The sequence below is a fragment of the Palaemon carinicauda genome, chromosome 4 (genome assembly GCF_036898095.1).
Source record: "Palaemon carinicauda isolate YSFRI2023 chromosome 4, ASM3689809v2, whole genome shotgun sequence".
NCBI classification, from domain to species: domain Eukaryota; kingdom Metazoa; phylum Arthropoda; class Malacostraca; order Decapoda; family Palaemonidae; genus Palaemon; species Palaemon carinicauda.
Genome location: NC_090728.1, coordinates 63,719,199 through 63,734,198, shown reverse-complemented (window position 1 = coordinate 63,734,198; position 15,000 = coordinate 63,719,199). Strand labels below are relative to the sequence as shown.

Here is a 15,000-nt window from a genome sequence, read left to right as displayed (position 1 = left end):
TTTGGGGGAGCCTATAGATCTATCTGTTGAGTCATCAGCAGCCATTTGTCTGGCCCTCCCTGGTCCTAACTTGGGGGGAGAGGGGAGCTTGGGAGCTGATCATATAAAATATGGTCAGTCTCTAGGGCATTGTCCTGCATGCTAGGGAAATGTCACTGTCCCTTGCCTCTGCCATTCATGAGCGACCTTTAAACCTTTAAACCTTTAAATAAAAAACAATATTCGTTTCTAATATTGAAAGCTTAATAACACTAGATTTCAATATCTTCAAAAGTTGCTATTGACTTTAATTAAATAGTTCATCCCACCTACAGAAAATATAAGATTCTATTTTATTGGGAAAAAAATATTAATTTAATTTTTTTTTACTAAGGAATTCGTTGTCTCCAAATTCAAAAGTTGCTATTGACTTTAATTAAATGATTAATCCCACCTAAAAAATATTGTACATTCTTATTGAAAAAATCATTAATTTAATTACTTTTCTTTCAATTCTTTGTTGTCTACAAATTTGTACCGGTGATGACCTTGAGAGAGAGAGAGAGAGAGAGAGAGAGAGAGAGAGAGAGAGAGAGAGAGAGAGAGAGAGAGAGAGAGAGAGAGAGAGTTCCTATTGGTTTAAGGAGTCACTAGGAGAGGTACATTTTTCTGCCAGGATTCCATACGTCTAAGAAATGATGATGATGATGATGATGATGAGAGAGAGAGAGAGAGATCTTATTGGTTTAAGGAGTCACTGGGAGAGGTACATTTTTCTGTCGGTATTCTATTCGTATAAAAATGGTGATGATGGATGATGATGATAGAGAGAGAGAGAGAGAGAGAGAGAGAGAGAGAGAGAGAGAGAGAGAGAGAGAGAGAGAGAGAGAGAGAGAGATCTTATTGGTTTAAGGAGTCACTGGGAGAGGTACAGTTTTCTGTAGGTATTCTATTCGTATAAAAATGATGATGATGATGATGATGATGAGAGAGAGAGAGAGAGAGAGAGAGAGAGAGAGAGAGAGAGATTACAAGGAGTTACAAGGATTTTAGATGTCTCAAAGACTTAAGTCTATCCGGGGAGACTCCATTTGCTCTTGGGTAGAGCAATTTTTACCGTACACTGTTAAAAATTTGCCGGAAATAAAACGGTAGAAATCCTGGAATAAATCTTGCCATATATTTACCGTTATAAAAACGGATATATTGACGTAAAGGCGTTGATATTACAGTCACCTACCCGTAAAAGATGATAACAAAGTAAGGTGAAATTATGGTCGCCTGTATCTTACTGAAATACGGCTGAGAACCGTATATTTTTACGGAGAATTTCCGATTAAAATTACGGTTTTTTTAACAGTGTAGGCTGTGAAAAATAAGCATTATTCAGTTTATGAAAGTGTGAGAGAAAAAGGTGTACTGATTCATTCCTATATTTCATATTTTATATGTGAATAATTCTTTAGCCATAAGAATATTTAAGTCAAAAACTAAACTTTTATGAAGAGATGATAGATGCAAATATCTCAAAACAAATTTGTCTATGTACTGTATATATGTGGCATTTAAAAACTTCAAATTATGAAATCTCTACGAGTGTAATTTTTGCTTTTACCCAGTTTTTGACTTTTCATTTATATGACTCTTTAATCAAGGACTCCATTCGTCGAACAAAATTGCTATACTCATTTTTTTTAATGTGGCGCATTTGCACTGACTCGCAGCGGTGCCCTTTTAGCTCTGAAAAGTTTCCTGATCACTGATTGGTTAGAGTCATCTTGTCCAACCAATCAGCGATCAGGAAACTTTCCCGAGCTAAAAGGGCACCCCTGCGAGTCGGTGCGAATCTGCCTCGCTAAAAAGAATGGACTATAGGACGAAGAATCTCTTACTTACTTAATATTACTTTTAGGGGTTTATTTCTCGCCCTCCATCAGACACTAAGAGTCTGTTCAGGCGGGCCTTGATGCGTGAAAATAATTTCTTTCCAGTTTATATTTTGCTCTGTATCTTTTCAGTTATTCGCTAGCATTTGTATTCAGGCTTAATAGTTTTCAGATCACTATTATAACACTTTCCAAAGAGATAAGTCTTTGAAAACGTAGCCTTCAAAACGCCAAATGATAAATCCATCCTCGGCTATAATTATATAAAACTGGCTCACGGGATACCACATATTCACAGATTATTGTGCAACACATTACGGCACCTTATACAGACGTAACTTCGTAAGCCTATTCAAATGACAGAGAGCAAGAAAGCCCTCAGTCCTACATTGGTATGCTATCCAAGCATCTCCTAGAGCTTCTCTCATATCCTTTGCAAATGGAGCCATCCGTAGTCATTATGGAATTATGCATCGGGAGGGAAACAACTAATCCGCTCTACGACTGACGTTCGCTTTATGACTGACGTTTGTTTTACGACCGACGTCCGATTTGCAACCAACGTTCGTTTTGCGACCGACGTCCGATTTGCGACCGACGTTCATTTTGCGACCGACGTTCGATTTGCGACCGACGTTCGCTTTGCGACCGACGTTCGCTTTGCGACCGACGTTCGCTTTGCGATCGACGTTCGCTTTGCGACTGACGTTCGCTTTGCGACCGACGTTCGCTTTGCCACCAACGTTCGATTTGCGACCGACGTTCGCTTTGCCACCAACGTTCGCTTTGCGACCGACGTTCGATTTGCGACCAACGATTGCTTTGCGACCGACGATCGCTTTGCGACCGGCGTTCGCTTTGCGACCGGCGTTCGCTTTGCAACCGGCGTTCGCTTTGCGACCGGCGTTCGCTTTGCGACCGACGTTCGCTTTGCGACCGACGTTTGATTTTGCGACCGACGTTCGCTTTGCGACCGACGTTCGCTTTGCGACCGACGTTCGCTTTGCGACCGACGTTCGCTTTGCGACCGACGTTCGCTTTGCGACCGACGTTCGCTTTGCGACCGACAATCGCTTTGCGACCGACGTTCGCTTCGCGACCGACGTTCGCTTCGCGACCGACGTTCGTTTTGCGACCGTCGTTCGATTTGCGACCGACGTTCGGTTTGCGACCGACGTTCGCTTTGAGACCGACATTCGCTTTGCAACCGACGTTCGATTTGCGACCAACGATTGCTTTGCGACCGACGATCGCTTTGCGACCGGCGTTCGCTTTGCGACCGACGTTCGCTTTGCGACCGACGTTCGCTTTGCGACCGACGTTTGATTTTGCGACCGACGTTCGCTTTGCGACCGACGTTCGCTTTGCGACCGACGTTCGCTTTGCGACCGACGTTCGCTTTGCGACCGACAATCGCTTTGCGACCGACGTTCGTTTTGCGACCGACGTTCGTTTTGAGACCGACGTTCGATTTGCGACCGACGTCTATGGAGGAGAATAGAGGCCCACTGCATACGGTAATACCACCTATGATTCAATTACGGTTACTAATGATATTCATCCATTTCAGCTGAAGGTTATACTAGCACAGAATGCAGATGCAGTTGAGAAAGAGAAATGCTTAATCATGTAATAGTTTTAAGTACTATCTTAAAAATGTTATCAACAATAATAATATAAAGATGAAAATGATAACTAAAAAAGCCCTCTGGGAGTGCAGACCTCCTCCTCGGTAGCTTATTTCTTGAGGTTAGGGTTCATTCAGTCGACCTTTTGCTAGACCTTGACCTTGAACTTTGACCTAGGATTTTCAAAACTGAATCACTTCCACGTCTCAACATAATGATTAATCCCTGAAAGTTTCACTGCTCTATGAATAAAAGTGTGGCCAGGAAGCTGTTTACTAACAAACAGACAAACGGAAAAACAGATAAACAGGGGTGAAAACATAGCCACCTCCCAACTTCGTTGGCGGAGGTAATAATTCGTTTGGAATATGTCGAATTTCTGCAATAGATCTTAGCAAATTTAATAATATTATTTTCATAACGTGTAAGGGTAATAAAAATATACTTTTATGGTAGCAGGTAATACAAGAAGATTAAAATGGAATATACTATTGATGAGAAAAGCAGTTTAATGCTAACGAGCAAGAATATCAACACAACAATACAACTGAGGCAAACTAATGAGAGAGAGAGAGAGAGAGAGAGAGAGAAGAGAGAGAGAGAGAGAGAGAGAGAATGAAACTCATGAAAGGTATTAGTGTAAGATACAAACTTTAAAAAAATAATTAAAACACAAACAACTTGCTAATTAGGCCAGACTGAGAGAGAGAGAGAGAGAGAGAGAGAGAGAGAGAGAGAGAGAGAGAGAGAATATGAAACTCATAATTGGTATAAGATAGAGAGTAAAGAAAATGAATAAAACAAACTTAATGTGCTAATTAGGCCAGACTTAGAGAGAGAGAGAGAGAGAGAGAGAGAGAGAGAGAGAGAGAGAGAGAGAGAGAGAGAGAGAGAATATGAAACTCATAATTGGTATAACATACAGAGTAAAGAAAATGAATAAAACACACAATCGTGCTAATTGGGCCAGACTTATGATGCAACCATTTCGTCTTCCTACAATTTTAAAGAATTTAATTCGTAATTTCAGGCTGTTTACATGACCCAGTTGCTACAATCATTTATCCAAGCGTTATACATACCATTAATACTAACTTATACAAGGAGATTTCTAGCAATATCTACTTATCAGAACATTGGCGAGATTTGTTTTCTAAACGCTAAGTATCGTCTTATGTCGTCTCTAGGAGAAGGACACTCTAAAACCAAACCATTGTTCTCTAGTCTTGGGTAGTGCCATTACCTCTGTACTATGATCATCCACTGTCTTGGGTTAGAATTCTCTTGTTTGAGGGTACACTCGGACACGCTATTCAGTGGCTACTTTTCTTTTGGTAAGGGTAGAAGAGACTCTTTAGCTATGGTAAGCAAATCTTCTAGGAGAAGGACACTCCAAAACAAAACCATTGCTCTCTAGTCTTGGGCAGTGCCATTATCTCTGTACTATGATCATCCACTGTCTTGGGTTAGAATGCTTGAGGGTACACCCGGCCACGCTATTTAGTGGCTACTTTATTCTTGATAAGGGTAGAAGAGACTCTTTAGTTATGGTAAGCAGCTCTTCTAGGAGAAGGACACTCCAAAACCAAACCATTGTTCTCTAGTCTTGGGCAGTGCCATTACCTCTGTACTATGATCATCCACTGTCTTGGGTTAGAATTCTCTTGCTTGAGGGTACACTCGAGCACACTTCTTTCTCTTCCTCTTGTTTTGTTGAAGTTTTTATTGTTTATATAGGAGATTTTCATTTTAATATTACGGTTCTTAAAATATTCTATTTTTCCTTGTTTCCATTCCTCACTAGGCCATTTTCCCTGTAGGAACCCCTAGGCTTCTAGCATCCTGCTTTTCCAAGTAGGGTTGTAGCTTAGCAATTAATAATAATAATAATAATAATAATAATAATAATAATAATAAAAGCGGAGATACCTTAACGTGATGAAAAGGTTTGTGTATCGACATGATCAGCAAAGCTGTACTAGTCAGGGACACCCATACTAGATTGCTTTGCTGTGAGCGATCAGACGAAAATCCCCTGTCAACCCTAATCCGCACTGGCCAGCATGTTGATGAAGCAGGTCGAGCCCCTTGCATACAGACATGTCTGAGGCCTTTGTCCTGCAGTGGACTAGAAAAGGCTGCAAACTCAATAGTGTCTTTGGTTGCTGCAACCTCACCATCCGCGTGAGCTGAGGATGGGGAGTTTGGAGGACACTAAAGGTCTAGCTGCTGGGTCATCAGTAGTCATTGTCTGGACCTCCTTGGTCCTAGCTTGGGTGGAGAGAAGGCTTGGGTGCTGATCATATGTATATATGGTCAGTCTCTAGGGCATTGTCCTGCTTGATAGGGCAATGTCACTGTCCCTTGGGTGTGCCATTTATGAGAGGACTTTAAACCTTTGATTGTTGTTGCTAGTGTAGTTGCAAGCCCACTCTATAATGTTCATAAAGCTTCCATAAGGCTAAAATCTCTGGCTACATCACCAAATGCACTCACTGCAAAACGTTTACAACCTTAGCAAAACAAACCTATTCGGATATATTTTTAACAAGACCGAACTCGAGTGATTCCCAAAAGAAACAAGAAAGAAGAGACTTTAAAGAACGCCAGAAAATGAGAGTTTTCACATAATAATCCTAAATGAGGTACAGGGAAGGAGAAGGAGAGGGAGACCAAAGCGAAGGTGGATGGACTGTATCAAGGATGACCTTCGATCAAAGGGATTAACCGGTGATGAGGTGTGGGACAGAGGTAAATGGAGAAAGCTGACCAGAAACATCGACCCCACATAGAAGTGAGAAAAGATGTAGACAAAGAAGAAGAAAAAGACATCTTCTCGAACAATCTTCGTGAGCTCAACGTGTCTTCGGGACATTTTGCAATAAAAAAGTACTTTTACCTTGCAACTGCTCCTTGGCGATGCCCTGAAGCAGCAGATCAAAGAACTGTTGTACCTTTCAACGTACGGTATAAGAAAAGTGCCAATTTACTCCCCGGGTTTGTGTGGCAAAGGTGAGTGAGTGTTTGGTAAGTAGGAATAGCTATAAGGCCAAGGGTTCAAACAGGATTAACAGCCCAAAGACAAAAAGAAATTAGGAAATAAATACGCTACAAGAGAAGCAATGAACAATTGAAATAAAATATATTAAGAACAGTAACAATATTAAAGTGAATCTTTTATATATAAACTATAAAAACTTGAAAGAGCAAGAGATTTAAATATGATAGAATAGTCTGCCTGAGTGTACCCTCAAGCAAGAGAACTCTAACCCAAGATAGTGGAAGACCATGGTGCAGAGGCTATGGCACTACCCAAGACCAGAGAACGATGGTTTGGTTTTGGAGTGTCCTTCTCCTAGAAGAGCTGCTTACCTTAGCTACCCTGAGAAAAACATACTAAATTGCAGAAGAGTTTTAATGGTGTCAAGTCTGCCTGGCATAATACTACCAGAAGCCTGCACTGATAAAAATTTACCGTAAGAAAATAGTAAAAAATAATTCCTGGAATAAATGTTGACATATACCTCTCGTTTTAAAAATTAATGTGACTTAAAAGGAGTGTTATTACAATCACCAAATCATACACAAAATGTTATAATAATTCAATAATTCAAACACAAAATGATGCAATAATTCAATAATTCATAAACAATATGTTACAATAATTCAATAATTCAAGCACATGATCTTCATTAAGAAATATATTTGCTTCTGATGTAATAGAAATAAGATAAATTATATATAGTCGTATAATGAAATATAAATTGTTATTGGCATATATATATATATATATATATATATATATATATATATATATATATATTATATATGTATTGATATATATATATATATAATATATATATATATATATATATATATATATATAATATATATATATATATAGATATATATATATATATATATATATATATATATATATATATATATATATATATGTATATATATACATATATTATATACATACACACATATATATATATATATATATATATATATATATATGCATATATTTAAATATATACATATATATATATATATATATATATATATATATATATATAAGTATACATATGTATATATACATATATGTATTTAAATATATATATACATATATATATATATATATATATATATATATATATATATACAGTTGGATACATGAACCCCTTATAGACTTCGCTCTGAAGAATTATACCCAGCTACACCCTTACTTCCCGGAGAGCAGTGTTTGGTCACTCGCCGTCAAGTAATGGTATCACAAGGTATACTTCTTGAAAGAGAGGTGTACCGGGAACTACTGTGTGCAACTGTACATTAAAAAGAAGTAAATTATCAAGGGAGTTTCTACAATCTACTAAAAGAGTAGAATTTCAATTAAAGTATAAATTGCGCTGACCTCATTCATTCTGCATTATTCATTCGTCCCTACACCTGTCCGTCTAACGCTTCCTTTTCCAGAGAGGGGCTTAGTTTAATTAATACTGTCTGGACCTTTATGCTACTAATGAAAAATATCCTGCGTGAAAGGCCTGTTGACCTCACAGTAGCTGGGGACTAGGCATAGGATACCCTCGGATGTAGAGATTCCTTTTTCTGTAGGATAATGAAAAATAATGAATGATATTTTTCGTCATTGTTGATGTACAAATCACGAAAATGCTGAAGAGATAGGATTTTTTCTATACGATCTTGCTGGTGCTATAATTTTTTTTTGGTGATGAAGTGGTCAGTGGTCCCTTTTTTTTTTTTTTTTTGCAGGATAATGAAAAATAATGGATAATGTTTTTCGTCATTGTATGATGTGGGGATCACGAAAAGGCTGAAGAGAGAGGTATTTTTTCTATACGATCTTGCTCATGCTACAATTTTTTGGTGATAAAGTGGTCCCTTTTTTGCAGAATAATGAAAAATTATGAATAATGTTTTTCGTCATTGTATGATGTGAAAATCACGAATAGGGTAAAGAGATAGGTGTTTTTCTATACGATCTTGCTCGTGCTATAATTTTTTTTTTTTTTTTTTTTTTTGTGATAAAGTAGTCCCCTTTTTTTTGTTGGATAATGAAAAATAATTAATAATGTTTTTCGTCATTGTATGACGTGGGAATCACGAAAAGGCTGAAAAAGTAGGGTTTTTTTCTATACGATCTTTTTCGTGCTATAATTTTTTATGTGATAAAGTAGTCCCTTTTTTGTAGGATGATGAAAAATAATGAATAAACTTTTTCGTCATTGTATGATGTGGAAATCACGATTAGGCTGGAGAAGTAGCTATTTTTTTCTTTACGATCTTCCTTGTGCTACAATTTTTTCTAATGTGATAAAGTGGTTGGTAAGGAAAAATAGTCAGAGTCTAATAACTTTGGTTTTGAATAAAGAATATTAACAAATTTAGCCTTTGGTTCAAATAAAAGGGTAAAGTAATATGTTTTCCTATCTCATACGACATTGCTCTTGCTACAAAAAATATTTAATGTGATACAGAAAGTGGTGGGTAGGAAAAACAATGAGTCCCATTTTGTTAACTGTGGTTATGTATAAAGAATATTAATGAATTTGGAATTTGGTTAAAATAAAATGGCTTTTTTATCTCATACGACATTACTCTTGCTACAAAAAATATTTAATGTGATACAAAAAATGGTTTATAGGATAAATTGAGTCACGTTTTGTTAACTGTAGTTTTGAATAAAGAATATTAACGATTTTCGGCTTAGGTTCAAATAAGAGGCTAAAGATTAATGAATTTGGAATTTGGTTCATATATACAGGTTTTCCTATCTCATACGACATTGCTCTTGCCACAAAATATATTTAATGTGATACAAAAAGTGGTTTGAAGGAAGAAATAAGTCATATATTGTTAATTATGGCTTGGAATAAAAAATGTTAATGATTTTAGCCTTTGGATCAAATAAGAGGCTAAAAAGAAATAGGTTTCCTATCTTATACGATTTTTCTCGTGCTACAAATAAAAAGATTTAATGTGATATAGAAAATAATTACTTGGGTAAAATGAATCAGATTCTATTAATTGTGGTTTTGAATAAAGAATGTTAATGTTTCTTCTATTTGGTTCTAATAAAAAGGATTATCAAAGAGACTTATGTGATATCAGTAGGTTAGAGAGGCATAATCAAATTGAATTAGATCTAATGTTAAGAATATCGTTTGGTTATTTGAAATTTAAACTGTTTAAGCATTGCAATTTTCTTATTCTTTTTACAGGAAATTTTCTAATTTTGGATATCAATTCGATTCTTATTTCTCCTAATCACGAGAATACAGAAACAAAACTCGAATTTCTGAATTACCTTTCCTTACAGTCATGATTTCAAGTCACTTGATATAAGTCTGAGAGAGAGAGAGAGAGAGAGAGAGAGAGAGAGAGAGAGAGAGAGAGAGAGAGAGAGAGAGAGAGAGAGAGAGAGAGAGAGTGTTTGTGTGTGTTACAAGGATTTACAATGATTTTGCTTGTCTCGAAGACTTTTTAGATCATCCGCGGAGACTCCTTTTGCTCTTTGGTAGAGCGATTTAGTGTAAGCATTTAGAGAGTTCTTATGATCTTGTCTAACTAATTCTTGAACTCGTTTACCGAGAGAGAGAGAGAGAGAGAGAGAAGAGAGAGAGAGAGAGAGAGAGAGAGAGAGAGAGAGAGAGAGTTCAGAGAATTCTTATGATCTTGTCTAACTTATTCTTGAACTCGATTACCGTAAAAGAGAGAGAGAGAGAGAGAGAGAGAGAGAGAGAGAGAGAGAGAGAGAGAGAGAGAGAGAGAGAGAGAGAGAGAGAGAATGGTTAAGATAATTAAAATTTTTTGATACATAAGATTTATTATTCTTGAAAAATGATAATGTCCTGTAACCCAATACCCATTTTCAAGAATAAGAAAAAATCGAAAACTGATTTTCCACTTTCCATAAAAACCACACAAGCGCAAATTCCTAAACTTATCTTCTCGTCTTGCCTCATGAAGCAAACTTTCAATATTTCTCATTTTTTTCTCTCATTTGAACCGAAGCTTCAGAAGTCGTATTATTTTTAAGGGGAGCAAATGTGATCAAGTATTGAATAGTTATTATTATTATTATTATTATTATTATTATTATTATTATTATTATTATGATTATTATTATTACTTGCTAAGCTACAACCCTAGTTAGAAAAGCATGTTGCTATAAGCCCAGAGGCTCCAACAGGGAAAATAGCCCAGTGAGGAAAAGAAAAAAAGGATAAATAAAATATTTTAAGAACAGTAACATTAAAATAAATATCTCCTATATAAACTGTAAAAACTTTAACAAAACAAAGGGAAGAGAAATAATATAGAATAGTGTGCCCGAGTGTACCCTCAAGCAGCTGCAAAAGGAGAACTTGAATTGTATTTTAAACGACACTTATTACAATTGAAATGATGATCCCTTGCTTGAGGGTACACTCAGGCACACTATTCTATCTAATTTCTCTTCCCCTTGATTTGTTAAAGTTTTTATAGTTTATATAGAAATTATCTATTTTAATGTTGTTACTGTTCTTAAAATATTTAATTTTCCTTGTTTCCTTTCCTCACTGGGCTATTTTCCCTGTTTGAGCCCCTAGGCTTATGGCATCCTGCTTTTCCAACTAGGGTTGTAGTTTAGCAATTAATAATAATAATAATAATAATAATAATAATAATAATAATAATAATACATTACCTTAAGGATTTTAGTGTTAAGTTTGTGACCGAAAAAAAATCTTGCTTATTTCTACTTATTATTGTTATCATCATTACTTGCTAAGCTACAACCCTAGTTGGAAAAGCAGGATGATATAAGCCCAGGGGCTCCAACAGGGAAAATAGCCCCAGGGAGGAAAGGAAACAAGGAAATAAGAGAAGTCATTAACAATCAAAATAAAATATTTTAGGAAAAGTAACAAGATTAAAATAAATATTTCATACAGTATATAAAATATAAGGACTTTAACAAAACAAGAAGAAGAGAAACAAGACAGAACAGCGTGCCCTAATGTACCCTCAAGCAAGAGAACTCTAACCCAAGACAGTGGAACACCATGGTAAAGAGGCTATGGCACTACTCAAGACCAGAAAACAATGGTTTGATTTCGGAGTGACCTTCTCCTAGAAGAGCTGCTTACCATAGCTAAGGAGTCTCTTCTACCCTTACCAAGAGGAAAGTAATTTTAATTGGAAATTCTTCGTAAAAAATATACTGTTCTCAGCAGTATTTCAGTAAAATACAAGCGACCGTAATTTTACCCTACTTTCTTATTATATTTTACGGGTAGATGACCGTAATATCACTCCCTAACGTTCATATATCAGTTTTTAAAACAGTAAATGCCTGGCAACATTTATTCCAGGATTGTTACAGTTTACGGCAAATTTTTAACAGTGTGGATAAAGGAAACTTACATATAACGTCTCAGGCATATACAAACAGAACTTTTGTCTTGTTTATCTAGTCTTATTTATATAAGAAAACATATCTCCCTTTCTGAGTGAGAATACCTTAATGTGGTGAAATGATTTGTGTATCGTCATGATCTCTCTCTCTCTCTCTCTCTCTCTCTCTCTCTCTCTCTCTCTCTCTCTCTCTCTCTCTCTCTCTCTCTCTCTCAATGAATAATTACTTAATCCGTCAACAACTTTTTTCTTAAATTGGTGCAGTCCCCAGATCTAAGTTTTGGTTCTAAAGTATGCGAATAACCTTTATAACAGCTCTCTCTCTCTCTCTCTCTCTCTCTCCTCTCTCTCTCTCTCTCTCTCTCTCTCTCTCTCTCTCTCTCTCTCTCTGGCCATAAAAAGATGAATGAACAGATTAGGTCGGGAATATTAGATTAAGGTTACATTACTCTAATAATGAATATAATTCCATTACTGTTACATTAAAGTAAGGTAACTTTTAATCACTTTTTATGGCATTATTTGGAGATAATTAGATTCCCTCTACAAAACAGCTACTTTATTATCAGAGAATATGTACATATCCCTGACTCTATATGAAAAACATTCTATTTTTTTTCTGGTATCCTGAAAAATAGTTTATAATCTATAGAAAATATTATAAGTTAAAATGGTGATTCTTTGGAAATTATTTCAAAATTTATGAATTTTTTTTTTAGTAACCTAAAAACTAGTTTATAATCTATAGGATATTTTATATTTTAAGTTATTATAGTAATTCTTTGGTATTTATTTCAAATTTTATGAAATTTTATTTTTTAGTATCCTAAAAACTAGTTTATAATCTATAGGATATCTTATATTTTAAGTTATAATAGTAATTTTTGGAAAGTATTTTAAAATTTATGATTTTTTTTTTCAGTATCCTAAAAACTAGTTTATAATCTATAGGATATTTTATATTATAAGTTATAATGGCGATTCTTTGGAAATTATTTCAAAATTTATGAAATTTCTTTTTTTTAGTATCCTAAAAACTAGTTTATAATCTATAGGATATTTTATATTTCAAGTTATAATTGTAATTTTTGGAAATTATTTTAAAATTTATGATTTTTTTTCAGGTATCCTAAAAATTAGTTTATAATCTATAAGATATTTTATATCATGAGTTATAATAGTAATTTTTGGAAATTATTTTGATATTTATGATTTTTTTAAGTATCCTAAAATAGTTTATAATCTATGGAATATATTATATTATAAGTCATAACGGTGATTCTTTGGAAATTATTTCAAAATTTATGAAATCTATTTTTTTTTCTCGGGTATCCTAAAAATTAGTTTATAATCTATAGGATATATTATATTATAAGTTATAGTAGTTATTCTTTGAAAATTATTTTAAAATTTATGAAATTTATGTGTTGAAGCGATTGTCCAGTGCTTTGAAATGTGGTTATTTACTTTGTAAGATAAAATTTTTTTATTATCATCCATTTATCGTATAATATCTTACAATTTCAATAATTATTGTATAAGCTACATAAATTATTGCTTATTGTAATAAAGAGTGAAATATTTGTGTTTCCACGATCGTTATTATAAGGTAGTGGGTAGCCAAAGGCACCAGCCACCCGTGGAGATACTACTACTAGAGAGTTATTGGGACCTTTGTCTGGCCAGACAGTAATATATTAGAACCCTCTCTCTCGTTATTGTTCATTTTTCCTTTGCTTACGCATACGCTGAATAGTCTGGCCTATTCCTTGCAGATTCTCCTCTGTCCTCATACACCTGACAACACTGCGATTACCAAATAATTCTTCTTCATTCAAGGGATTAACTACTGCACTGTAGTTGTTCAGTGGCTACTCTCCTCTTAGTAAGGGCAGAAGAGACTCTTTATCTATAGTAAGCAGCTCTTCTAGGAGAAGGTCACTCAAAAATCAAACCATTGTTCTCTGGTCTTGGTTAGTGCCATAGCCTCTGTACCATGGCCTTCCACTGTCTTGGAGGTACACTCGGGCACGCTGTTCTATCTTATTTCTCTTCCCCTTGGTTTATTTTTGAAGTTGTATAGTTTATATGTGAAGGATCTAATTCAATGTTGTTATTTTTCTTGAAATATTTTATTTTGATTGTTTATTCTTTTCTTATAGTTTATTTATTTCCTTATTTTCTTTCCTCAGAGGGCTATTTTTACCCTGTTGAAGCCCTTGGGCTTATAGCATCTTGCTTTTCCAACAAGGGTTATAGCCAGGGTTTAAACTCTTAAGGTAAATACCTTAGTTTGAGGTAATTTTCACGGTTTCAAGGTAATTCTAAGGCAATTTAAGGAAATCTTAAATAGATTTAAGGTAATCTAAGGTAAAAAGCAGCAGCATTTAAGGTGATGGCCACATGACATAAGCTCGATTAAACATCGGTTATAGCTTATCTTTTAATAACAATAATAACAAAATACAATCAGGATTTAATACTTTATTAGAATTCAATGAACGAAAATCAACTCGACACTGAAAGGCACCAAAGATAACTCCCATTTTTAATTGAAAACCGAAAAAGCGAAAATATATATTCAACGATTTTTACCATCTATTCACTCACAGTTATTTCCTCTTTATATTATTCTAAAAAGAAATTGTGTCTTTGTTAATAATATCCATTGATTTGGACATCCTTCTGACGAATCAATTTAAATGCTAAATTATGATACGCCCGGAAAGATACAAAATTTTATATATATCCTTCCTAAAATAATGATTTTGTTGTGTAATGGAGAGAGATAGAATAGATACGGTTTTCATTGGGGTCATTTTATAGATTTCTAATCTGGATGTATGATCGTATTATCAGTAATTGCAAAACTAATGTTTTTTTTTTTTTCGATGCAAATAAGGTCAAGCGGTAAATGTCATTAGGTGATTCAGATAACAAAATTGATAAATACATATATATGTATATGGTATGCATATGTATATATGTAGATATATATATATATATATATATATATATATATATATATATATATATAAGTGTGTGTGTATATATATATTTATATATATATATATATATAT

The 15,000-nt window shown here is 34.6% G+C and overlaps 1 protein-coding gene across 1 annotated transcript; it reads right to left on the bottom strand.

Annotated features, from left to right (window-relative positions):
• Positions 1–2,353: 2,353 nt before the first annotated feature.
• Positions 2,354–5,741, bottom strand: LOC137639465 (repetin-like). Its single transcript, XM_068371737.1, has 3 exons — positions 5,671–5,741; positions 2,880–3,373; positions 2,354–2,793 (listed from the first exon to the last, which is right to left on the bottom strand). Exons 1-3 carry the CDS (start codon positions 5,739–5,741, stop codon positions 2,354–2,356), a joined length of 1,005 nt encoding a protein of 334 aa, XP_068227838.1.
• Between the last annotated feature and the right edge of the window lie 9,259 nt (positions 5,742–15,000).

What these genes read in the sequence shown, in the direction of transcription:
- LOC137639465 (XM_068371737.1), bottom strand. Translation starts at nt 5,741, where the DNA reads ATGACTACTGATGACCCAGCAGCTAGACCTTTAGTGTCCTCCAAACTC. An exon ending in ATCCTCAGCTCACGCGGATG is followed by an intron (nt 3,374 to 5,670) that starts GTGAGGTTGCAG and finishes TACCGTATGCAG; the next exon opens with TGGGCCTCTATTCTCCTCCA. An exon ending in ACGTCGGTCGCAAAGCGAAC is followed by an intron (nt 2,794 to 2,879) that starts GTCGGTCGCAAA and finishes TCGGTCGCAAAG; the next exon opens with CGAACGTCGGTCGCAAAGCG.